At 44.6% G+C, this 17,555-nt stretch overlaps 1 protein-coding gene across 1 annotated transcript; it reads left to right on the plus strand.

The window, feature by feature from the left end:
• Window positions 1–11,599: 11,599 nt before the first annotated feature.
• Window positions 11,600–12,319, plus strand: LOC132648690 (sentrin-specific protease 2-like; the record flags this gene model as incomplete). The annotated part of the gene is made up of 1 exon (XM_060370902.1): window positions 11,600–12,319. A coding segment is annotated over one exon (720 nt), but the record flags the coding sequence as incomplete, so codon positions are not given.
• Window positions 12,320–17,555: the final 5,236 nt, after the last annotated feature.

Below are 17,555 nucleotides of genomic sequence, written 5' to 3' on the forward strand. Positions count from 1 at the left end.
GACCCCCACAAGTTGACAACATTAACTACCACTGTGTTCACTCAGCAATCAATATGACATGTTGAGTGTTTGTGGCTTAACATTTCCAAGTTGGGAATTAATCGCTAAAAGAGAGCATTTTGCACACATTCTCACAAGAACCCCACAAGATGACACCAATATTGCCCTAATATTAATATAATGGAATCTGGAGGCTAAAGATTCTGTAAATCAGACATAACGAGAATGTAATCCCAACACACATCTTCCTGCCCCCAGACTGACTCTTCTTTCCCGCTGTCTGCTGTTTCCTGTGGACCTGTAATTCCTTGCCACTGGGAAGCAGGTTCACACACGCAAGATGAGCACTTCTGATCACGGCTTTATACCAATGGATCTTGTTCCTCACCTGGCCTTCAGTGCCATCATCTTTCTCAGACTTAAGAACCAAACCGACTCCCAAATTTGAAAATGGTGGACAGCTAAAGTCTGGGCCACCTGAAGGCTGGTTCCCCCATCAGTCCTGTGTGACTTGGCTCCACCTTGTGGTGGCTGTTTTCTTAGCCCTCTGCTCCTCTCTACTGCCTCCTAATTTACATCTTTTCACTCTTCAGAGGTATGTGATGAGAACCTTGCCTGCTGGTGAGATTCCAGCCCTCTCTGGATAGTCCAAGTTTCCAGAAGCAGAGCTTCCTGTCCCATGTGACCCTTTACCCCTGGTGGAAGTAGGGGTATTCACCAGGGCCTCTGGCCAAACAGTGTCACTTACAGAAGCATTGCTTGCTTCAGTGCCGAGTAATTGAATGGTGTCAGTGTGTGTGTGTGTGTGTGTGTGTGTGTGTGTGCGCACTTGCATGTGTATATATGCATCTATACATGTGAAGGAAATAGGCTGACATCACGTGATCCTCAGCCCCTTTCCACCTCAGCTCTTGAGTCAGGGTCTCCCTCCTAACCTGGGGTGCACCCATTTGGCTAGGTTGATTAGGCAGTGGGGCCCAGGTATTCTCCTGCTGCCTTCCCAGCTGGGAACCTACAGACTCACCCCATCACACTGAGGACTTTTTACATTTGCTGGAGATCCAAACTCATGCTTTCACGGTGGGTGCTTGACCAACTGACCCATCCTCCCAGACTCTGAAACAAATTTTAAAATAGCAAATGGAAATGCACGGTTGGCGACAAGTTCACATACTTTTTAGCTATAATTGTGGCTTTAATGAATTTCCTGTCTGATGGGCTATCCTGGGACCCCCCTTAAATGAAAGGGTACATTCTTGTGCCCCCAAGGGGACTGGTTACAAATGAAGCAGGGGAAGCCAGCATGCTCCCTTGTGTTTAGGGATCACTCTGGAGCATCCCAGCACACATCAGACTCTCAACACACGTCCAGCACTGTCTGGACTCCCAGTGACCCCTGACCTCACAAAGTGCTTGCACTTACACGTTCAGTGATAGTGTTTGGGATCCAGTCCTGGGACACGTCATAACCAACATCAGAGCACTTTAGATTCTGTCTTAAACTCAGACACACCACTTCACCCTTAAGACGACACTTCTCAGGACTAGTGAGCATATGGGGCACAGGGAGATCTTGTCCTTCTTCGGAGGGAAGCCTGAGATGCTGAAGTTCCAGTAAGCTCTGAGGAGGTGTGCTACGAAGGCCATTCTGAGGAGCAAAGACACCAGAAGTTCCAAATATTGACTGGGGAAAAGAATTCTCCAGGTGAGTCTACTCATGTGAAGCTCAGAACTAAAGCACATCAAGAGTTTTACTACCTGAGTGCCAGTGACGGTGCTGCCAAGACATTTTTCATGGAACGCATCTCTAAAAACTAATTGTTTCTTCAGTACACTTTTTCTCTTCACCTGCTCACCTGTAAGAGCATTCGGCTTGTACTCAGGTCCATCTGTTTCCATCCTGCACAAGTCACAGTTTAATTACAATGGATTGGCCTACTTTCCGCTCATCTCGGTAATTCTGAACACCTACCCTGACCAGCCTCTCATTAGGACAACTATTTTCTGCTCTTAGAATCCTACTAAGGTTTCCCATGTGTCTCATGCACAGTGTAGTCAGAATATGAATATTCCAGGAGCCTATACCGATGAAAATATTAAATCCCATCTCTTATTTTAATAAGATGGTGTTAGCACTCCAAGGAACGCAGCAAGAGTTAGGCCAGACAAGAACTGTCAGCTGCAACTCAACAGTCAGGGTGAAAGGTGGGATAGTAAGTATTCAGAGCAAAGCATGACAAAAAGAACTCTTAGCAGCTACAGATCTCTGCCCATATTCTAGAAGGCAAAGGTCAGGCTCTCTTTTCCTTACACTTCGGTAGAAGGTATTAAGAGGGTGCCTGTTTTTCTAGCCTCTTCCCTAGAGACATAGGCTGTGGCATTAGTCTTGACTTGTTGATAGATATGTGCCCAGGGAAAACAGTCTAGGGTTGGTGAATGGCACATAACCTCCCCCTGAACCCCAGAAAAAGAAGCCCCAAACTAACTGGGGCACTGTGTACCCTCACTTGTACAGGCCACTGCCACTCTTGACAGCATGTTTCCTTCTGATCGATACTATCACTTAGCTTTTGAGGAAAGTAATGTTTGTATGGCTTTAGCTCCTTCTTGAGGAAGAGGCCAAGAACCTGAAAACCCTCAGCCTCTCGCTCCAAGCACCAGCAGCATTCCTATCAAATGAGTGCCTCGAGGTGTCACACATCCCACAGGCCATCAGAAGTGGGTAGTGGCAGCGAGACAAAATGCTTGGTCTAAACCCTCCTTTCTGTCATATTCAGTCATGATCATTTCCATCATAAAAGATTGGACAGACATAGAATATATTTGCATACTATGCTTTGGAAATGGATTTGGGGTGGGTCCTAGAGGGAAAATTGAGTCCCCGATGTCAATTAATAGGATGGAGACATGCTTGATTCTCATATGTAATTCCAGAACTCAGGAAGGGTATGGTAGAGAGATTGCCTGGGTTAGGGGTCATACTAGGCTACTGTATTAGTCGGGGTTCAGTGAAGAAACAGAACTAATAGAATGAATATGTACAGGAAAGTGTAAAGGGATTTATTATGGTGGCTTACAGGCTGTGGCCTGACTATTCCAACAATGGCTGTCTCCAAAGGAGTGTCCAAGAGGCTAATAGCTGTTTGGTTATGGCTGGATGTCTCAGCAGGTCTTCAGCACGTTCTGGAATCCTGGAAGAAGTAGGCTCTAATGCCAGTGAAGAAGTGGAATTGCCAGTCAGAGTGAGGGCAAGCAGGCAAGGTCAGAGCTTCCTGCTTTCACCTCCTTTGTATGGGCTGCCACCATAAGGAGTGGCCAGATTAAAGGTGGGTCTGTACACTTGGAGTGATTGAATTAAGAAAAGTCCCTTACAGGTGTACCCAGAACCTTGGCTTTTGTTCATTCCAGATGTAGCCAAGTTGACAACAAAGAATATCTATGGGAGCTACACAGTGAAACTGTCTAAAAAGGGAGAAACTGTGGAAGAAACTGAATTTTTATTTTGACTGTGGTTTTGGGAGACTGGCCCTTTAGAGGAGGTCCTGAGCTACAGCCCCTATGCTTAAACTGGGCTGTTTTGTTGTTTTGGTTTTTGTTTTGAATATGGGAAGTCACGATGAGATGGGAAGAGATGTTGCCTACATTAACATACTTTAATTTTTTTTATTATATGTGTCTCGGTGTTTTGACTGCATGTATATCTGTGCAGCATTTGCATGCCTGGTGACAGCCGTAACAGGGCGCTGGAAGCTGGTCTCCTGGAAGCTGTGAGGCACCATGTGGATTCTGGGACTCCACTGTGGGTCTCAGAGTGTTTTCCACTACACGGCCATTTTCTAGCTACTTTTGTAATGAATACAATAGATATAAGAGAAGTAACGGGGCCAGAAGATATTTTACATTGATGGTACAAGACAGAAAAAAAAAAAAGATAAAGTAAATGGGCAGGTACAGATAAAGCTGGGATTACAAGCACCAGGTGGCCTTGCCACTCTCTCATGCCTTCCTAACTCTTTGTTTCATTGTTGCTGCACAGCAGGCCTGGGGCCAGCAGGATTGTCCACTGGGTAATAGTGCTGGTCAGGTGAGCCTATGAACCTGAGATGTAGCCTTGGGATCCAGCGTGCAATGAGGCTCAGCTTCTAAAGCTTGTCCTCTGGCCTCCACAAATACATGATGGGACACATTCATGCATGCATACAGGTATACACACACACACACACACACACACACACACACACTGTATACACCTATGCTCTCTACAAACATGCTCTGTCCACACACATACTCTCTCTCTTGCTAAATGATAATTTAAAATAGAAAAACTTAAAACTAAAGCAGGCTTGTGGAATTGTGGTGTGTTCCAACAGGAAAAAACTTCTTGGACACAGGGTTCAAGCTGATAGAAAATATTAGTGAGCACTACACTGAGCACTCAGGATCCTAGGGTAGCCCTCAGCTTTTCTCAAGGTGAGCTTTTAAGCACAAAACCCATAACCTGTGTCTGAGGACTGTCTTCCCCTCCTTTTGCTCGCATCCCAGACTTGGGAAACCATCATTGTATTCTTCTCTTTCATGAACCAGAGATTTTCAGATTATATTATCTCACAGAGGTGAGATAATACAACATTTATCAGGTTTATTTCACTTGACATACCTTATCCATGTTCACCCATAATTTTTCTTCATATGAAAATTCTTACATTGTGTGCACGCAAGATGAGCACTTCTGATCACGGCTTTATACCAATGGATCTTGTTCCTCACCTGGCCTTCAGTGCCATCATCTTTCTCAGACTTAAGAACCAAGTCGACTCCCAAATTTGAAAATGGTGGACAGCTAAAGTCTGGGCCACCTGAAGGCTGGTTCCCCCATCAGTCCTGTGTGACTTGGCTCCACCTTGTGGTGGCTGTTTTCTTAGCCCTCTGCTCCTCTCTATGGCCTCCTAATTTACATCTTTTCACTCTTCAGAGGTGTGTGGTGAGAACTTTGCCTGCTGGTGAGATTCCAGTCCTCTCTGGATAGTCCAAGTTTCCAGAAGCAGAGCTTCTAGTCCCATGTGACCCTTTACCCTTGGTGGAAGTAGGGGTATTCACCAGGGCCTCTGGCCAAACAGTGTCACTTACAGAAGCATTGCTTTGCTTCAGTGCCAAGTAATTGTATGGTGTCAGTGTGTGTGTGTGTGTGTGTGTGTGTCTGTGTGTGCACTTGCATGTGTATATATGCATCTCTACATATGAAGGAAATAGGCTGACATCACGTGTTCCTCAGCCCCTTTCCACCTCACCTTTTGAGTCAGGGTCTCCCTCCTAACCTGGGGTGCACCCATTTGGCTAGGTTGATTAGGCAGTGGGCCCCAGGAGTCCTCCTGCCGCCTTCCCAGCTGGGAGCCTACAGACTCACCCCATCACACTGAGGACTTTTTACATTTGCTGGAGATCACGCTTTCACGGTGGGCGGTTGACCAACTGACCCATCTTCCCAGACTCTGAAACAAACTTTAAAATAGCAAATGGAAATGCACCGTTGGCACCAGGTTCACATACTTTTTAGCTATAATTGTGGCTTTAATGAATTTCCTGTCTGATGGGCCGTCCTAGGACCCCCCTCAAATGGAAGGGTACATTCTTGTGCCCCCAAGTGGACTGATTACAAATGAAGCAGGGGAAGCCAGCATGCTCCCTTGTGTTTAGGGATCAGACCAGAGCATCACAGCACACATCAGACTCTCAACATATGTCCAGCACTGTCTGGACTCCCAGTGACCCCTGACCTCACAAAGTGCTTGCACTTACACCTTCAGTGGTTAGTGTTTGGGATCCAGTCCTGGGACACTTCATAACCAACATCAGAGCACTTTAGAGTCTGCTTTAAACTCAGACACACCACTTCACACTTAAGACGACACTTCTCAGGACTAATGTACGTATGGGGCACAGGGAGATCTCCTCCTTCTTCGGAGGGAAGCCTGAGATGCTGAAGTTCCAGTAAGCTCTGAGGAGGTGTGTTACAAAGGCCATTCTGAGGAGCAAAGACATCATAAGTTCCAAATATTGACTGGGGAAAAGTATTCTCCAGGTGAGTCTACACATATGAAGCTCAGAACTAAAGCACATCAAGAGTTTTACTACCTGAGTGCCAGTGATGGTGCCGACAAGACATTTTTCATAGAACACATCTCTAAAAACTAATTGTTTCTTCAGTACACTTTCGCCTTTACCTACTCACCTGTAAGAGCATCGGGCTTGTACTCAGGTCCATCTGTTTCCATGCTGCACCAGTCACAGTTCAATTAAAATGGATCGGCCTTCTTTCCACTCATCTTGGTAATTCTGAACACCTACCCCAACCAGCCTCTCATTAGGACAACTGTTTTCTGCTCTTAGAATCCTGCTAAGGTTTCCCATGTGTCTGATGCACAGTGTAGTCAGAATATGAATATTCCAGGAGCCTATACCGATGAAATATTAAATCCCATCCCTTATTTTAACAAGATGGTGTTAGCACTCCAAGGAACGCAGCAAGAGTTAGGCCAGACAAGAACTGTCAGCTGCAACTCAACAGTCAGGGTGAAAGGTGGGAGAGTAAGTATTCAGAGCAAAGCCTGAAAAAAGATCTCTTAGCAGCTACAGATCTCTGCCCATATTCTAGAAGGCAAAGGTCAGGCTCTCTTTTCCTTACACTTTGGTAGAAGTTATTGAGAGGCTGCCTGTTTTTCTAGCCTCTTCCCTAGATACACAGGCTGTGGCGTTAGTCTTGACTTATTGATAGATATGTGCCCAGGGAGAACAGTCTAGGGTTGGTGAATGGCGCATAACCTCCCCCTGAACCCCAGAAAAAGAAGCCCCAAACTAACTGGGGCACTGTGTACCCTCACTTGTACAGGCCAATGCCACTCTTGACAGCATGTTTCCTTCTGATCAATACTATCACTTAGCTTTTGAGGAAAGTAATGTTTGCATGGCTTTAGCTCCTTCTTGAGGAAGAGGCCAAGAACCTGAAAACCCTCGGCCTGGCGCCCCAAACACCAGCAGCATTCCTATCGACTGAGTGGCTGGAGGTGTCACACATCCCACAGGCCATCAGAAGTGGGTAGTGGCAGCGAGACAGAATGCTTGGTCTAAACCCTCCTTTCTGTCATATTCAGTCATGATCATTTCCATCATAAAAGAATGGACAGACATAGAATATATTTGCATACTATGCTTTGGGAATGGATTTGGGGTGGGTCCTAGAGGGAAAATTGAGTCCCGGATGTCATTTAATAGGATGGAGACACGCTTGATTCTGATATGTAATTCCAGAACTCAGGAAGGGTGTGGTAGAGGGATTGCCTGCTTTAGGGGCCATACTAGGCTACTGTATTAGTCGGGGTTCAGTGAAGAAACAGAACTAATAGAATGAATATGTACAGGAAAGTGTAAAAGGGATGGATCACATCTGGAATCAACTAAAACTCAAGAACCTGGGCACATCTGTCAGGAATTTTCTTTCCTTTTTTTTTTTTTTTTTAGTTTAGAACATTCTTTTTCTTTTTCTTTTTTTTTAACTTTCTAAAAAGATTTTCGAAATTATACTATAATTACATTTCTCCATTCCCTTTCCTCCCTCCACACCCTGGCATTTCCCCTCCCTACTCTGCTTCAGATCCATGGCCTCCTCTCCTTTCATTAATTGTTATGGCATTGCAAATATGTATATCAGTATGTATAATCCCAAATATAACCAGCTAAGTCCATAAAACGTTGCTGGTGTGAGGAGTATCCGGGAGGCTGTTCTGCACTGGGCATCTAGTCGGTGTGCCCTTCATGAAGCTGGCCCCCTTCAGACTGGATTTTCCTGGACTGGGTCATTTGAGAGGGATCCTTTGGGGTCAGATGACCCACCTTAAATTTGGACCACACCTTCCAGTGGAAGCCTGCATAAAAGATCCTGAAGAAGGGAGTCTTTGCCTTTTGTCCACTCACCCTCCCTTTCTCTGGCAAGTTCATCCATCTTGCTGCTGAGGCATTTCTTCACTGGCATTGTAGCCTACTTCTTTGGGATTTCAACATATACTGAGGACCAGCTTAGACAGCCAGCTTTGTAGACTGAACAAACTATGGGGATCTTGAAGGTGGTAGGGATTAAACCGTGGCCTTTGTTTATGCACAGCATACGCTCAGTAATTGCTAATCTACACCCTCCCTTCCTATATGTTATATTTTATCATTCCGGGCTCTTTGTATCCAAGGCTGACTGTGAAAGCCCTACGCTGCTTAAGATGACCTTGAACTTGTGGTTCTCCTGCCTCTGCTTCCAGAGAACTAGAAGAAGAGGCGTGCCCCATCACATGCAGTTGTGTGTGGTCTGGGAAGCAAACCCAGGGTTCTTATTTGCTGGGCCAAGCGTTCCACCAAGTGAGCTCCACTCCACTCCAGCCCAGCTCTGCTTCCCCACAACTCAGCCCACACATGCTGACTTCTTTGGGAGAGCCTGCACACAGGCACACACACACATATGCACACAGGAACACACGTGAACACAGACAAACACACACCAGAAGCTACAGAAAGAAAGAACACAAGGTTAAATGTCAAAAATGTCAAACTGTGTCCAGAACATGAAGTGGGGTTTGGAAACGCAGCTGTGACGGCCATTCTTGACTGTCAACTGGATTCCAGTTATCTGGTATTATGTAAAACCCCAAAATGAAAAGGCACACCTGTGAGGGATTCCTTGCTTAATTTTAATCCGCATCTTTGAAGAGCGAAGCCGAGCCTCTAATCCAGGCAACACCTTCCGCTAGAAGCCTCTATAAAAGGCGCTGGAACTAGGGAGCTTTTGCTATTTGCCTGTTACTGCCTCACTGAGAAGAAGTCCATTCCTTCACTGTCCTTGCGGTCTACTTGTGTAGAATTCTAGCCTTTACTGAAGACCAGCTGAGACATCCACAGTCATGGACTGAAAAACTACTGGACTTTTGGACCTTCCATTCATAGGCAGCCATCTCTGGACTAGATGGACTTCAGCCTGTAAGTCATTTATCTAAACTCATCTATCTGTTTGTCTGTCTATCTATCTATCTATCTATCTATCTATCTATCTATCTATCTATCGTGTGTGTGTGTGTGTGTGTGTGTGTGTGTGTGTGTTCTGTTACTCTCGAGATCCCTGACTAAACCTGCCAGCCTTGTAATCAAGGGGAGCCCAGTTGTCCAGATGCTTTGGTTCTGCCCCTGCAGTTCTCTGCTCTGAGAAGCTCCTTTGGGTCAGAGAGGAAGGCAGGAAAGAGCTGAGAGGCATGCTCTTCTCTGTGGTTTCTCTCTGCCCTCTTGTGGCTGTTGCCTGAATTTGCAGGGTGAGAGGCATGGCCATTCCACCGTGATCCACTAGGATAAAATGCCACTCTCTTTGCTCACCTGGCAGGGTTTATTGCAGTTCATTATTTATTTGCATTGGGGGTGCGGCAACTGTTGGCTTGCCGCAGCACACGTGGAGGTCGGAGAATAATTCGGGTGACTGGGTTCTGTCTTTTATTTTGAGTGACTCAGGAATTGCCCTGAACTGGTCAGAGTTGCCAGGGAGCAGCTAACCGGGCTGAGCCATCTCCTTGGTCCTCCGTTCTGTTTGGCAACGATCAAATCATATATAATCTACAAAGCTTCGCCACTGATCAATCACATGTTATATGAGTTTTATGGAGATATGGTTATGTGTCTAGATTTTTGGGTGTGAGAAAAGCAGCTACAAGCAGGTTTAAACACATGGTTTGGTCTCTGTCTTTCAAGGTTTAAGGACATAGAAGCTTCTCAAACTATTTCTAAAAGCTTTTAGAAAGGATAACTATCTTTTCATTTATTACATTTTTTTCTAATTTTGTTTTGTACATTTTAGCAATGATTTTTACTTAGTTCTCCGGTACACTGTTTTTCTGGGGGGAAAAAGAGAAATAGGCTTAGTACAAATCCTAGCTTTTATTTTTTTAAGATTTATTTTTAATGTGTATGAGTGTTTTACTCTCACATATTTAAGAGCAGTGTGTGTATGTGTGTGTGTGTGTGTGTGTGTGCGTTTCCTGCTTAAAGCCAGAAGAGAGTGTCAGCTCCCCTGGCACTGGAGTTACAGGTGATTGTAAGCTGCAAAGACAGGGTTGGAAATCAATGTGTGGTCTTCTAGAAAAGCATCACTCTTCACCACGGAGCCATCTCTGCTGAGTCATCCTGAAAAGATCTGTCCAGCCAAGCAGTGGTGCTGCAGCTTTTAATCCCAGCACTTGGGGGTTTTTTACATTTATTTATTCATGATATGTGCTGAACTTCTGCTCCTCTGAGTTCTTACTGATCTTGGGTTTGCTTCAGCCAGCAGGAGTTCCAACAGGAATTCCAGGAATGAAAACAAGCTTTAAGACCCTAGACCTGGGCAATGGTGGGCAGGGCCTCCATTCACCAATGAATGTTGCCCTGGTGCATAAAACCACATCATAAACCACAGTTTTTTGTGGAAACTGGCCTTCCAGATCCTTGGTGACAGTGGAGGGAGGCACACAGTAGTCTTGCTTCTAACGTGTGTTGACTGCTGTCTTTGGCTGAAAGACTCTGACAATCATTGTGATTTCCACAATTTCAGGTTCTACAGAGGCTCCTTGTGCCCTAGAGTGATCCTTCTCCCTCAGTAGGGAAAAACAAAACGCAGAGTGGGAACTCCACAGACCTTTCTATAGGGGGACTGAGGAAATGCCACCCGAAAGACAAGATTAGAGAAGATCAGCTATGTGAGAAGTGTCCTTTGACACTGTGACCTCCTTCTGTCTTGGGGGCCTAACTGACCCCAGCGCCAAAGGAAACCTGTGTTCTTCCCCTGCGGTTTCTGACCTTGAACCACCATATCTTGTGTGGATAAGACATCTCCCAGTAGACTAAGGTGCCTTCAGCCATCAAGAGGACAACCCAAGAACTCCCACAGAACGCCCAGCTGACCTGCACTTTGACTTGGACATCGGAAAGCTGTGTCATGGCCGGCAGCCAACACCTGAGCAAAGACAATCCAAGTAGTCCCTCTATAAGGCAGCCTTGCAAGCAGGGTAAAACGATAAGCCCTGAACAGCCAGAGAAAGGCCAGAAGAGGAAACGCCAAGAAGAGGAAGAGGATGATGTGTGCTCAGAAGAGTCAGTCCAGTCGTGGAAGAAGCTGAAACAGGAACAGCATGAAACAGAGCTTGGGGATGAAGAGCCTGACAAGAGCCGAATATGGTCACCCCAGGAAAAGGGTCCGTTACAGCTAATGGCCCCAGAGTGTGCCAAAGGCCCCCCAGAAGAGGCTGTGACTGATGAGTCTGTGGGTGGAGGCCAGGGTCTCAAGCCCCCCCACAGCAACAGGGAGGAAGAAGTTGAGAAACACGACAATGAAAAGTGCCTAGGGCTGTTGGAACTCCTCCAACCTGACGTCCCCGTGAGCTCTGGCCCTCACAGCACTCACACAAGCACCATGGACACCTCCAAGACTCTCAAAGGTTGTGCTGAAGGGCAGAATCATGAATCGGAAACACCTCAAATCTGCACAGACAGTGTCAGCAATGGCATGCCCAGCAGCAAAGTGTCAACACCTGAGGTCAAGAAAAAGGCTCTGGAAGACCAAGAGAAGGGCAGAGGGCTGGACCGTGGTCCTGCTGTCACAGTGGACATGGAGAAAGAAATCAGCAGTGCGCTAGGCCCTGGGTCAAAAGATGAGATCTTGAGCTGTGCCTTCAAACTGCAAATGACTCGAGGAGACCTGTGGACCCTAAGGAACACCCAGTGGCTCAACGACAAAGTCATCAATTTTTACATGAATCTTCTCATGGAAAGAAATCAAAGTCAAGGCTACCCGGCACTTCACGCATTTAATACCTTCTTTTACACCAAGTTAAAGTCTGGTGGCTACAGGTCAGTCAGAAGATGGACCCGGGCAGTAAACATCTTTGCCAAGGAACTTATCCTGGTCCCAGTTCACCTGGGCATGCACTGGAGCCTGGCGGTCACAGACTTAAGAAAGAAGAGTATTGTCTACATGGACTCCACGGGACAGAAGAGACCCGACATCCTTGAGCTGCTTTTCTGCTATCTGCGGGAGGAGAGCAAAGCGAGAAGGAACAGCGACCTGAGCCCTGTGGAGTGGAAGCAACACAGCATGTCGGCAGAGGAGATTCCTCAGCAGCTGAACGGGGGCGACTGCGGCGTGTTCGCCTGTAAATATGCAGATTACATTTCCAGGGGCCAGCCCATCACCTTCTCCCAGCAGCACATGCCTCTTTTCAGGAAGAAGATGGTGTGGGAGATCCTGCACAAGCGCTTACTGTAGCAGCGCCCCCTGGCGGCCACTGCGAGGCAGCTGCTCCGAGCTCTTTCCCAGGTGAGGCTAAGGACTGCAGGTACTGGGTGTGGAAGAGCCTTGAACAAGTTCTGAGTGTAAAGACTGCGGCCAGGACAGCCGCGGCTGCACAGAGAAAACCTGTCGGGACAGAAACAACAAAAACAGAAGACACGTGTGCCCACCGAAAGTTAGAAACTATCCGGCCTGCACAGCGCATGCTCACAAGTACGCAGCTGTCAAGATTTATCTGTGTACTGAGGTCGATGCTGGATTGAATTTTGCTGTTTTTGTTCACAAGTTTTAGCTAACTGGCAGTGGATGGCTTCTGGCGATTTTCGGCCTTTCGTTCTCGACTGCTTGTTTGCATTAGTTATTACTGAAAGGAAGGCCACCAGTTGCCTGTCTCCAAGTGAATCTCAGGTTGCCTTCCGGTACTGTGTGCTACTACAGAAGCGTCGCAGTGTGCTGCTGTTCACGGGATCCGAGCAATCCAGGAGAAGTAAGAAACGCGCCGGAGACATCTCAAGATACTTCTCAGCCTGGAAGTAAAGACATCTATTTTATTCTCGGGAGAGGAGTAACTAATGCTAGATGTGCATTGTAAACCCGGGACTCCTTGAAGCCTCACCCTGCTGAGGGCTGTACTAAACTGTTTATTCCAAAAAAATAAATAAATATATATATATATATATATATATATGTAAATAAACAAATATTTATATATAAATAAAAATATATTTTATATATTATATATATAAATATATATATTCTTAAGCTATTTTTGAAGATGTTTTCTTTGTATATATTAAGCTGAAATTTAATATGTCATGTTAATATTTATATTCTGTCACCTTAGCCCCACTATTGGTATAGACTTAATATATTTAGTGTGAATATTGCCAACTACATGATAATCTATTTTTATACAGGAAACTTTAATTTTTTATTAGCAGTCAATCTTACATTTGTGTTGTTATTCAATAAAGTTTTTATTTAATAAAGTTTGGAGTTTTTTTGAACATAGTTTTCAAGTTCCTGTGCCTGCTGTTCCTTGCATGGTGAAGTGAGGTTGTCTGAGAGAACTGGAAAGCAGATGTCCAAGACAAGATCCAACAGTGTAAGCCGGAACCTGTTCATACATCTGCATGCTGAGATTGCTCTCATTCCAAACCTCTGAGGTGAAGACAGGGCACTTTAGCCAAGACCTGTCCTCATCCTGGGAGAAGCTCAATATCGCAGCCAGGGCTGCCTTGAAAAACCAAACAGAACAACCAAAACAAAAAATATGTGATATCAAGACTTCAAAAATTCAAAGTTTTAACATAGTAATCAATGGAGTTCTGATACCTAAAATTACTTCTCATCATGTTAAAACCACCTCTGTCCAGACCTCTGGACAAAGAAAAGAATGTTGATGTTTTTAACCCCAGATAATTTTTTTTTAAATCCCCAAGCTTTTATTATGACTTAAAAGTAGAAGGCTCCAGAAGTTCCTCTTTTGTAACTTAAAAGAATTCATGTGAGCCTCACGGAGTTTGCAACTTGCATCTATCTACCTGTCACAGGTCAATTGAACTGCAATCAACAGACTAAGATTCCCCAACTTTTGCCTGTTCCTGATGGAATATGTGTGTGTGTGTGTGTTGGGGTTGGGGGGCTCCAAATGTAAGAGTTTCCTTTAAGTTCCTTAACTTTAGCTTCTGTCCCTAGTCTGAATATGTCTCGGCAGATTTCCACCCACCTGACAGTCACCACCCAGGAACCAGAATCAGAAAACAAACCACTCCAAAAGTGATCTACAGCACCCAAGCCCCAGGCAGTCCACAAAAGTGGAGAGCCTGATGTGCTCCAGTCCAGCTGCCGAGATTGCTTCCTGTCTTTTACCTTGATCAGGAAACCAGATGCTTCTGATGAGTGCCCCATTTCCTGAATGAATCCCCTCCCAGGCTTTGGTTAAGATTCCAGCCTTCCTGGGCCCCTACAATGGCATCCTAATTTCAGTTGAGGCCCATTTACAAAATCATCTATGTCACCCCTTATCCTCAACAAAAGACTGAAAAGGTTCAGTCCAAAGGAAACTCTCTGGCAAGGAAGACAAATGGCTACTTGGAGTGCCTACCCAACAAACCAGGCTGGCTCATATTGACCTCCAGGCTCCCTTGTTTGAAAAAAAAAAAGAAAAAGGTACCTGTAAAACCCAACTAGATCAAGATCCATCAGCATGTTGATCCATTAGATGAAGCAGTTTTGCAACATGATAGAGCACTCACCATACTCTGTGCAGAACAAGGATGTGATTGTGTGGCTGTAAGAGAAAATGTTGTTCTATGCAAACCACTCAGCAATCATTAGAGATTCCTGTACTCTCAGAAAAACAAAAACAAAAACAAGCAAACAAACAAACCCTGTACACTGCAGACAAAAAAATGAGCCAGAACAGGGGAAGCCCATGGTTGCCATTCTCATTTCCTTGTTTTTCCGGGTGATAACTCTGTCTTCAGCTATTGCAGAACACCAGACCCTTCTGTTTCTGCTGATCATCGCTGGCTTGTGCATCATAAATGTCTTAACTAGATACAGAAATTTTGGTCTCGGTGCCAGTATACTGATATTTATTAAATCCCAGTGTGAACAGGTGTTAGGCCCACCGAGAGCCCAATTACCAGAGAGACAGATGAAGGTAACTTGGAGATGGATTGCCACAAACAGAAGAGATTTATTCAGGCCAATGAGTGATGGGGCTGCTTTCCAAATCATCAGGGAACAGCCCCGAGAGAAAAAGGCATGGGGTTTTTAAAGGAAAAAGCAAGGGAGGCGTGGGGGTGGCAAGCTTGGCAGTGCAGGATTGGGTGAATGGGGTTATGGGTAGTTGACTTTTAATATCATCGGTTCGTTTTAGGCACCCACGTCCAGTCAGGCCTGCCCCCAACATCTGGTGGATATCTGATCTTCAAGTTACACCCAGAATGTCCTGGATGGGGAGCTGTGGCCATCTGGACCGATTGCCAGGCACCCTATCTCATACTGCAGGCCTGGACATTCTTCTGCAGCAGGGTGGGTCTTGTCCCCATTCACCCACTTCTCCTTTTTCCTTGTCCTTCTGCTTTCTGGAAAACTACCGGGAGAACTTAGTTTAATTAATATGGGGTATAGAATTCATAAAGAAACCTGTAAAGCTAGCCTGTTCCTTTCACAGATACACACCACAGGGTCAAGAACTTGACTCAGGATACAACTTAAGTGGGGGATGGAAGTGATGGTGAACATTATGTTTAAAGTTACTGTGCTTAAGAGAACTATCAAACAAAAAGCATGTCTAGCCTGTAATCCTACTTGTCCAAGGACAGAGGAGGTCTCAGAATGCTAGGCGTTGTTCTTGTGATTGCCTGGTCTTGTTCATGGAGGATACAGACAGTGTGTGGTCACTCCTGTGGACAAGCTTGCTTGCCCTTGACTGCACCTAGATGGAGGTGTCTGAGGACATGCAGGCAGGAAGTCTGCCAGTGTTCCTGCCTCTAGGTGCACAAAGCCAGGATGGGCACAGCCTGTGAGCCTTTATAAACGCATGAGTAATGAACCTTGGGACTGCATCTTGAGAGCACTCTAAGGCACAGTCTTCACACCGTGGGTATCTGGTGCTAGCATCTGAATGAAGTCTCTTCTTTGTTAAAATTTTAATAAATAGATAAACAAATAAAAACATTTTATTTTCTGAAAGTAAGGAGATCTTTGTTCTTGGAAGTTGAGTGAAGTATTTCTAAACGTACATTTTCAACACAGGTATCTTTTAATATAAGTCTCAGCCATATTTTAAGTGCTGTACAGAACTGTTTATTCGAAAAAGGGTACTCAACTTAAAGCTACTTTAACATTTTTGGTACAGGTTAAACTGAAATTAATTTGTTACTCATTAAGAGTATTATTCCCCTTCACATCCTCACTGTGGTTTAGTATTTAGCCTCAATAGTTCCAGTTTCATAATAATCAGTTTTACATGTAATAGTTTAACTTTTCTGTTCATTGCATAATTTATAATGGTATTATGAAGTCTTTATTTTATAAAGTCCAGAGATGTCCAGAACATACTTTATAAGATTATGCTCCCACTGTTGCTTTTATGATGCATTCAAGATTTTCTGACACAACCTAGGGAGCAGATAGCTAGGGGATAACCCATCAGCATTCCTGTCATTCAAGCATCCTACATCACGTTCTCATTACAGCACATAAGGGCTTTGTCGCCTGAAGTTCTCCAATCTTCCACATTTCTTCTGCAACTCACTTCCAAAGTATTAAGAATCACATGGTCAGGGTATTGTAACAACAGCCCAACTCCCAGTACCAATTTTCCGTATTAGTTCCTTTTCTTGTTTACTATGAAAAAATATTTTGACAAAGCAAGGAGAGAGTTCATTCTGTATTCCACAATTCAAGGGTATAGTTGATATATATATATAGGAAGACCTAGTTGGTAGCTGGACCTCAAGCAGTTGATCACATTGTCAACTGGGACCAGAATAAGTTCCTTTGTGAAGAGGTTTAGTGCCTGCATCCATCTTTTGACTAACCTGTAGCCCCTGCTCCATTTTTAATTGGATTATTTGCTTTTTTTGTTATCTAGTTTCTTGAGTTCTTTACATATTTTGGATATTAGTCTTCCATCAGATGTGGAGTTGTTAAAAATCTTTTTGCATTCTGTAGGGTGCTAATTTAATTGATAGTGTCCTTTGTATTACAGAAGTTTTCCAGTTTCATGAGGTCCCATTTATCCTATTGCCTGTGCGATTGGTGTTCTGTTCAGAAATTCATCTCCTGTGCCAGTAAGTACAGAGCTGTTGCCTGCTTTTTCTTCTATCTTGTTCAGTGTATCTGATTTTATGTTGACTGAACACAGCTGTATCTGTTGGTCTGGACAAGTTGTGAAAGGTATTTACTTGAATAATAGTACTATTGAACTTTTAGCATGATTTCAGCAGAACCCGTTGTAAAAGATTTTAGATCACCTTTTAAATTCCCTCAAGCTCCCCCAAAAATCCTCATGGAAACAAGTTTTTTATTTTTTTTTTCTGACTGCAATAACCAGTGTTTTAACATATGATGCTGTTTCCCTAAAGTTTGCAATTTCTAATATTGGTATATAAAATAGAACGTGTTATCAAGTGCAATGTTTTGGGACTATATACATTGTGTACTAGCCACAGCTTGCTAATTCACATACAAATCA

Source organism: Meriones unguiculatus, chromosome 17 (assembly GCF_030254825.1).
Source record: "Meriones unguiculatus strain TT.TT164.6M chromosome 17, Bangor_MerUng_6.1, whole genome shotgun sequence".
NCBI lineage: Eukaryota > Metazoa > Chordata > Mammalia > Rodentia > Muridae > Meriones > Meriones unguiculatus.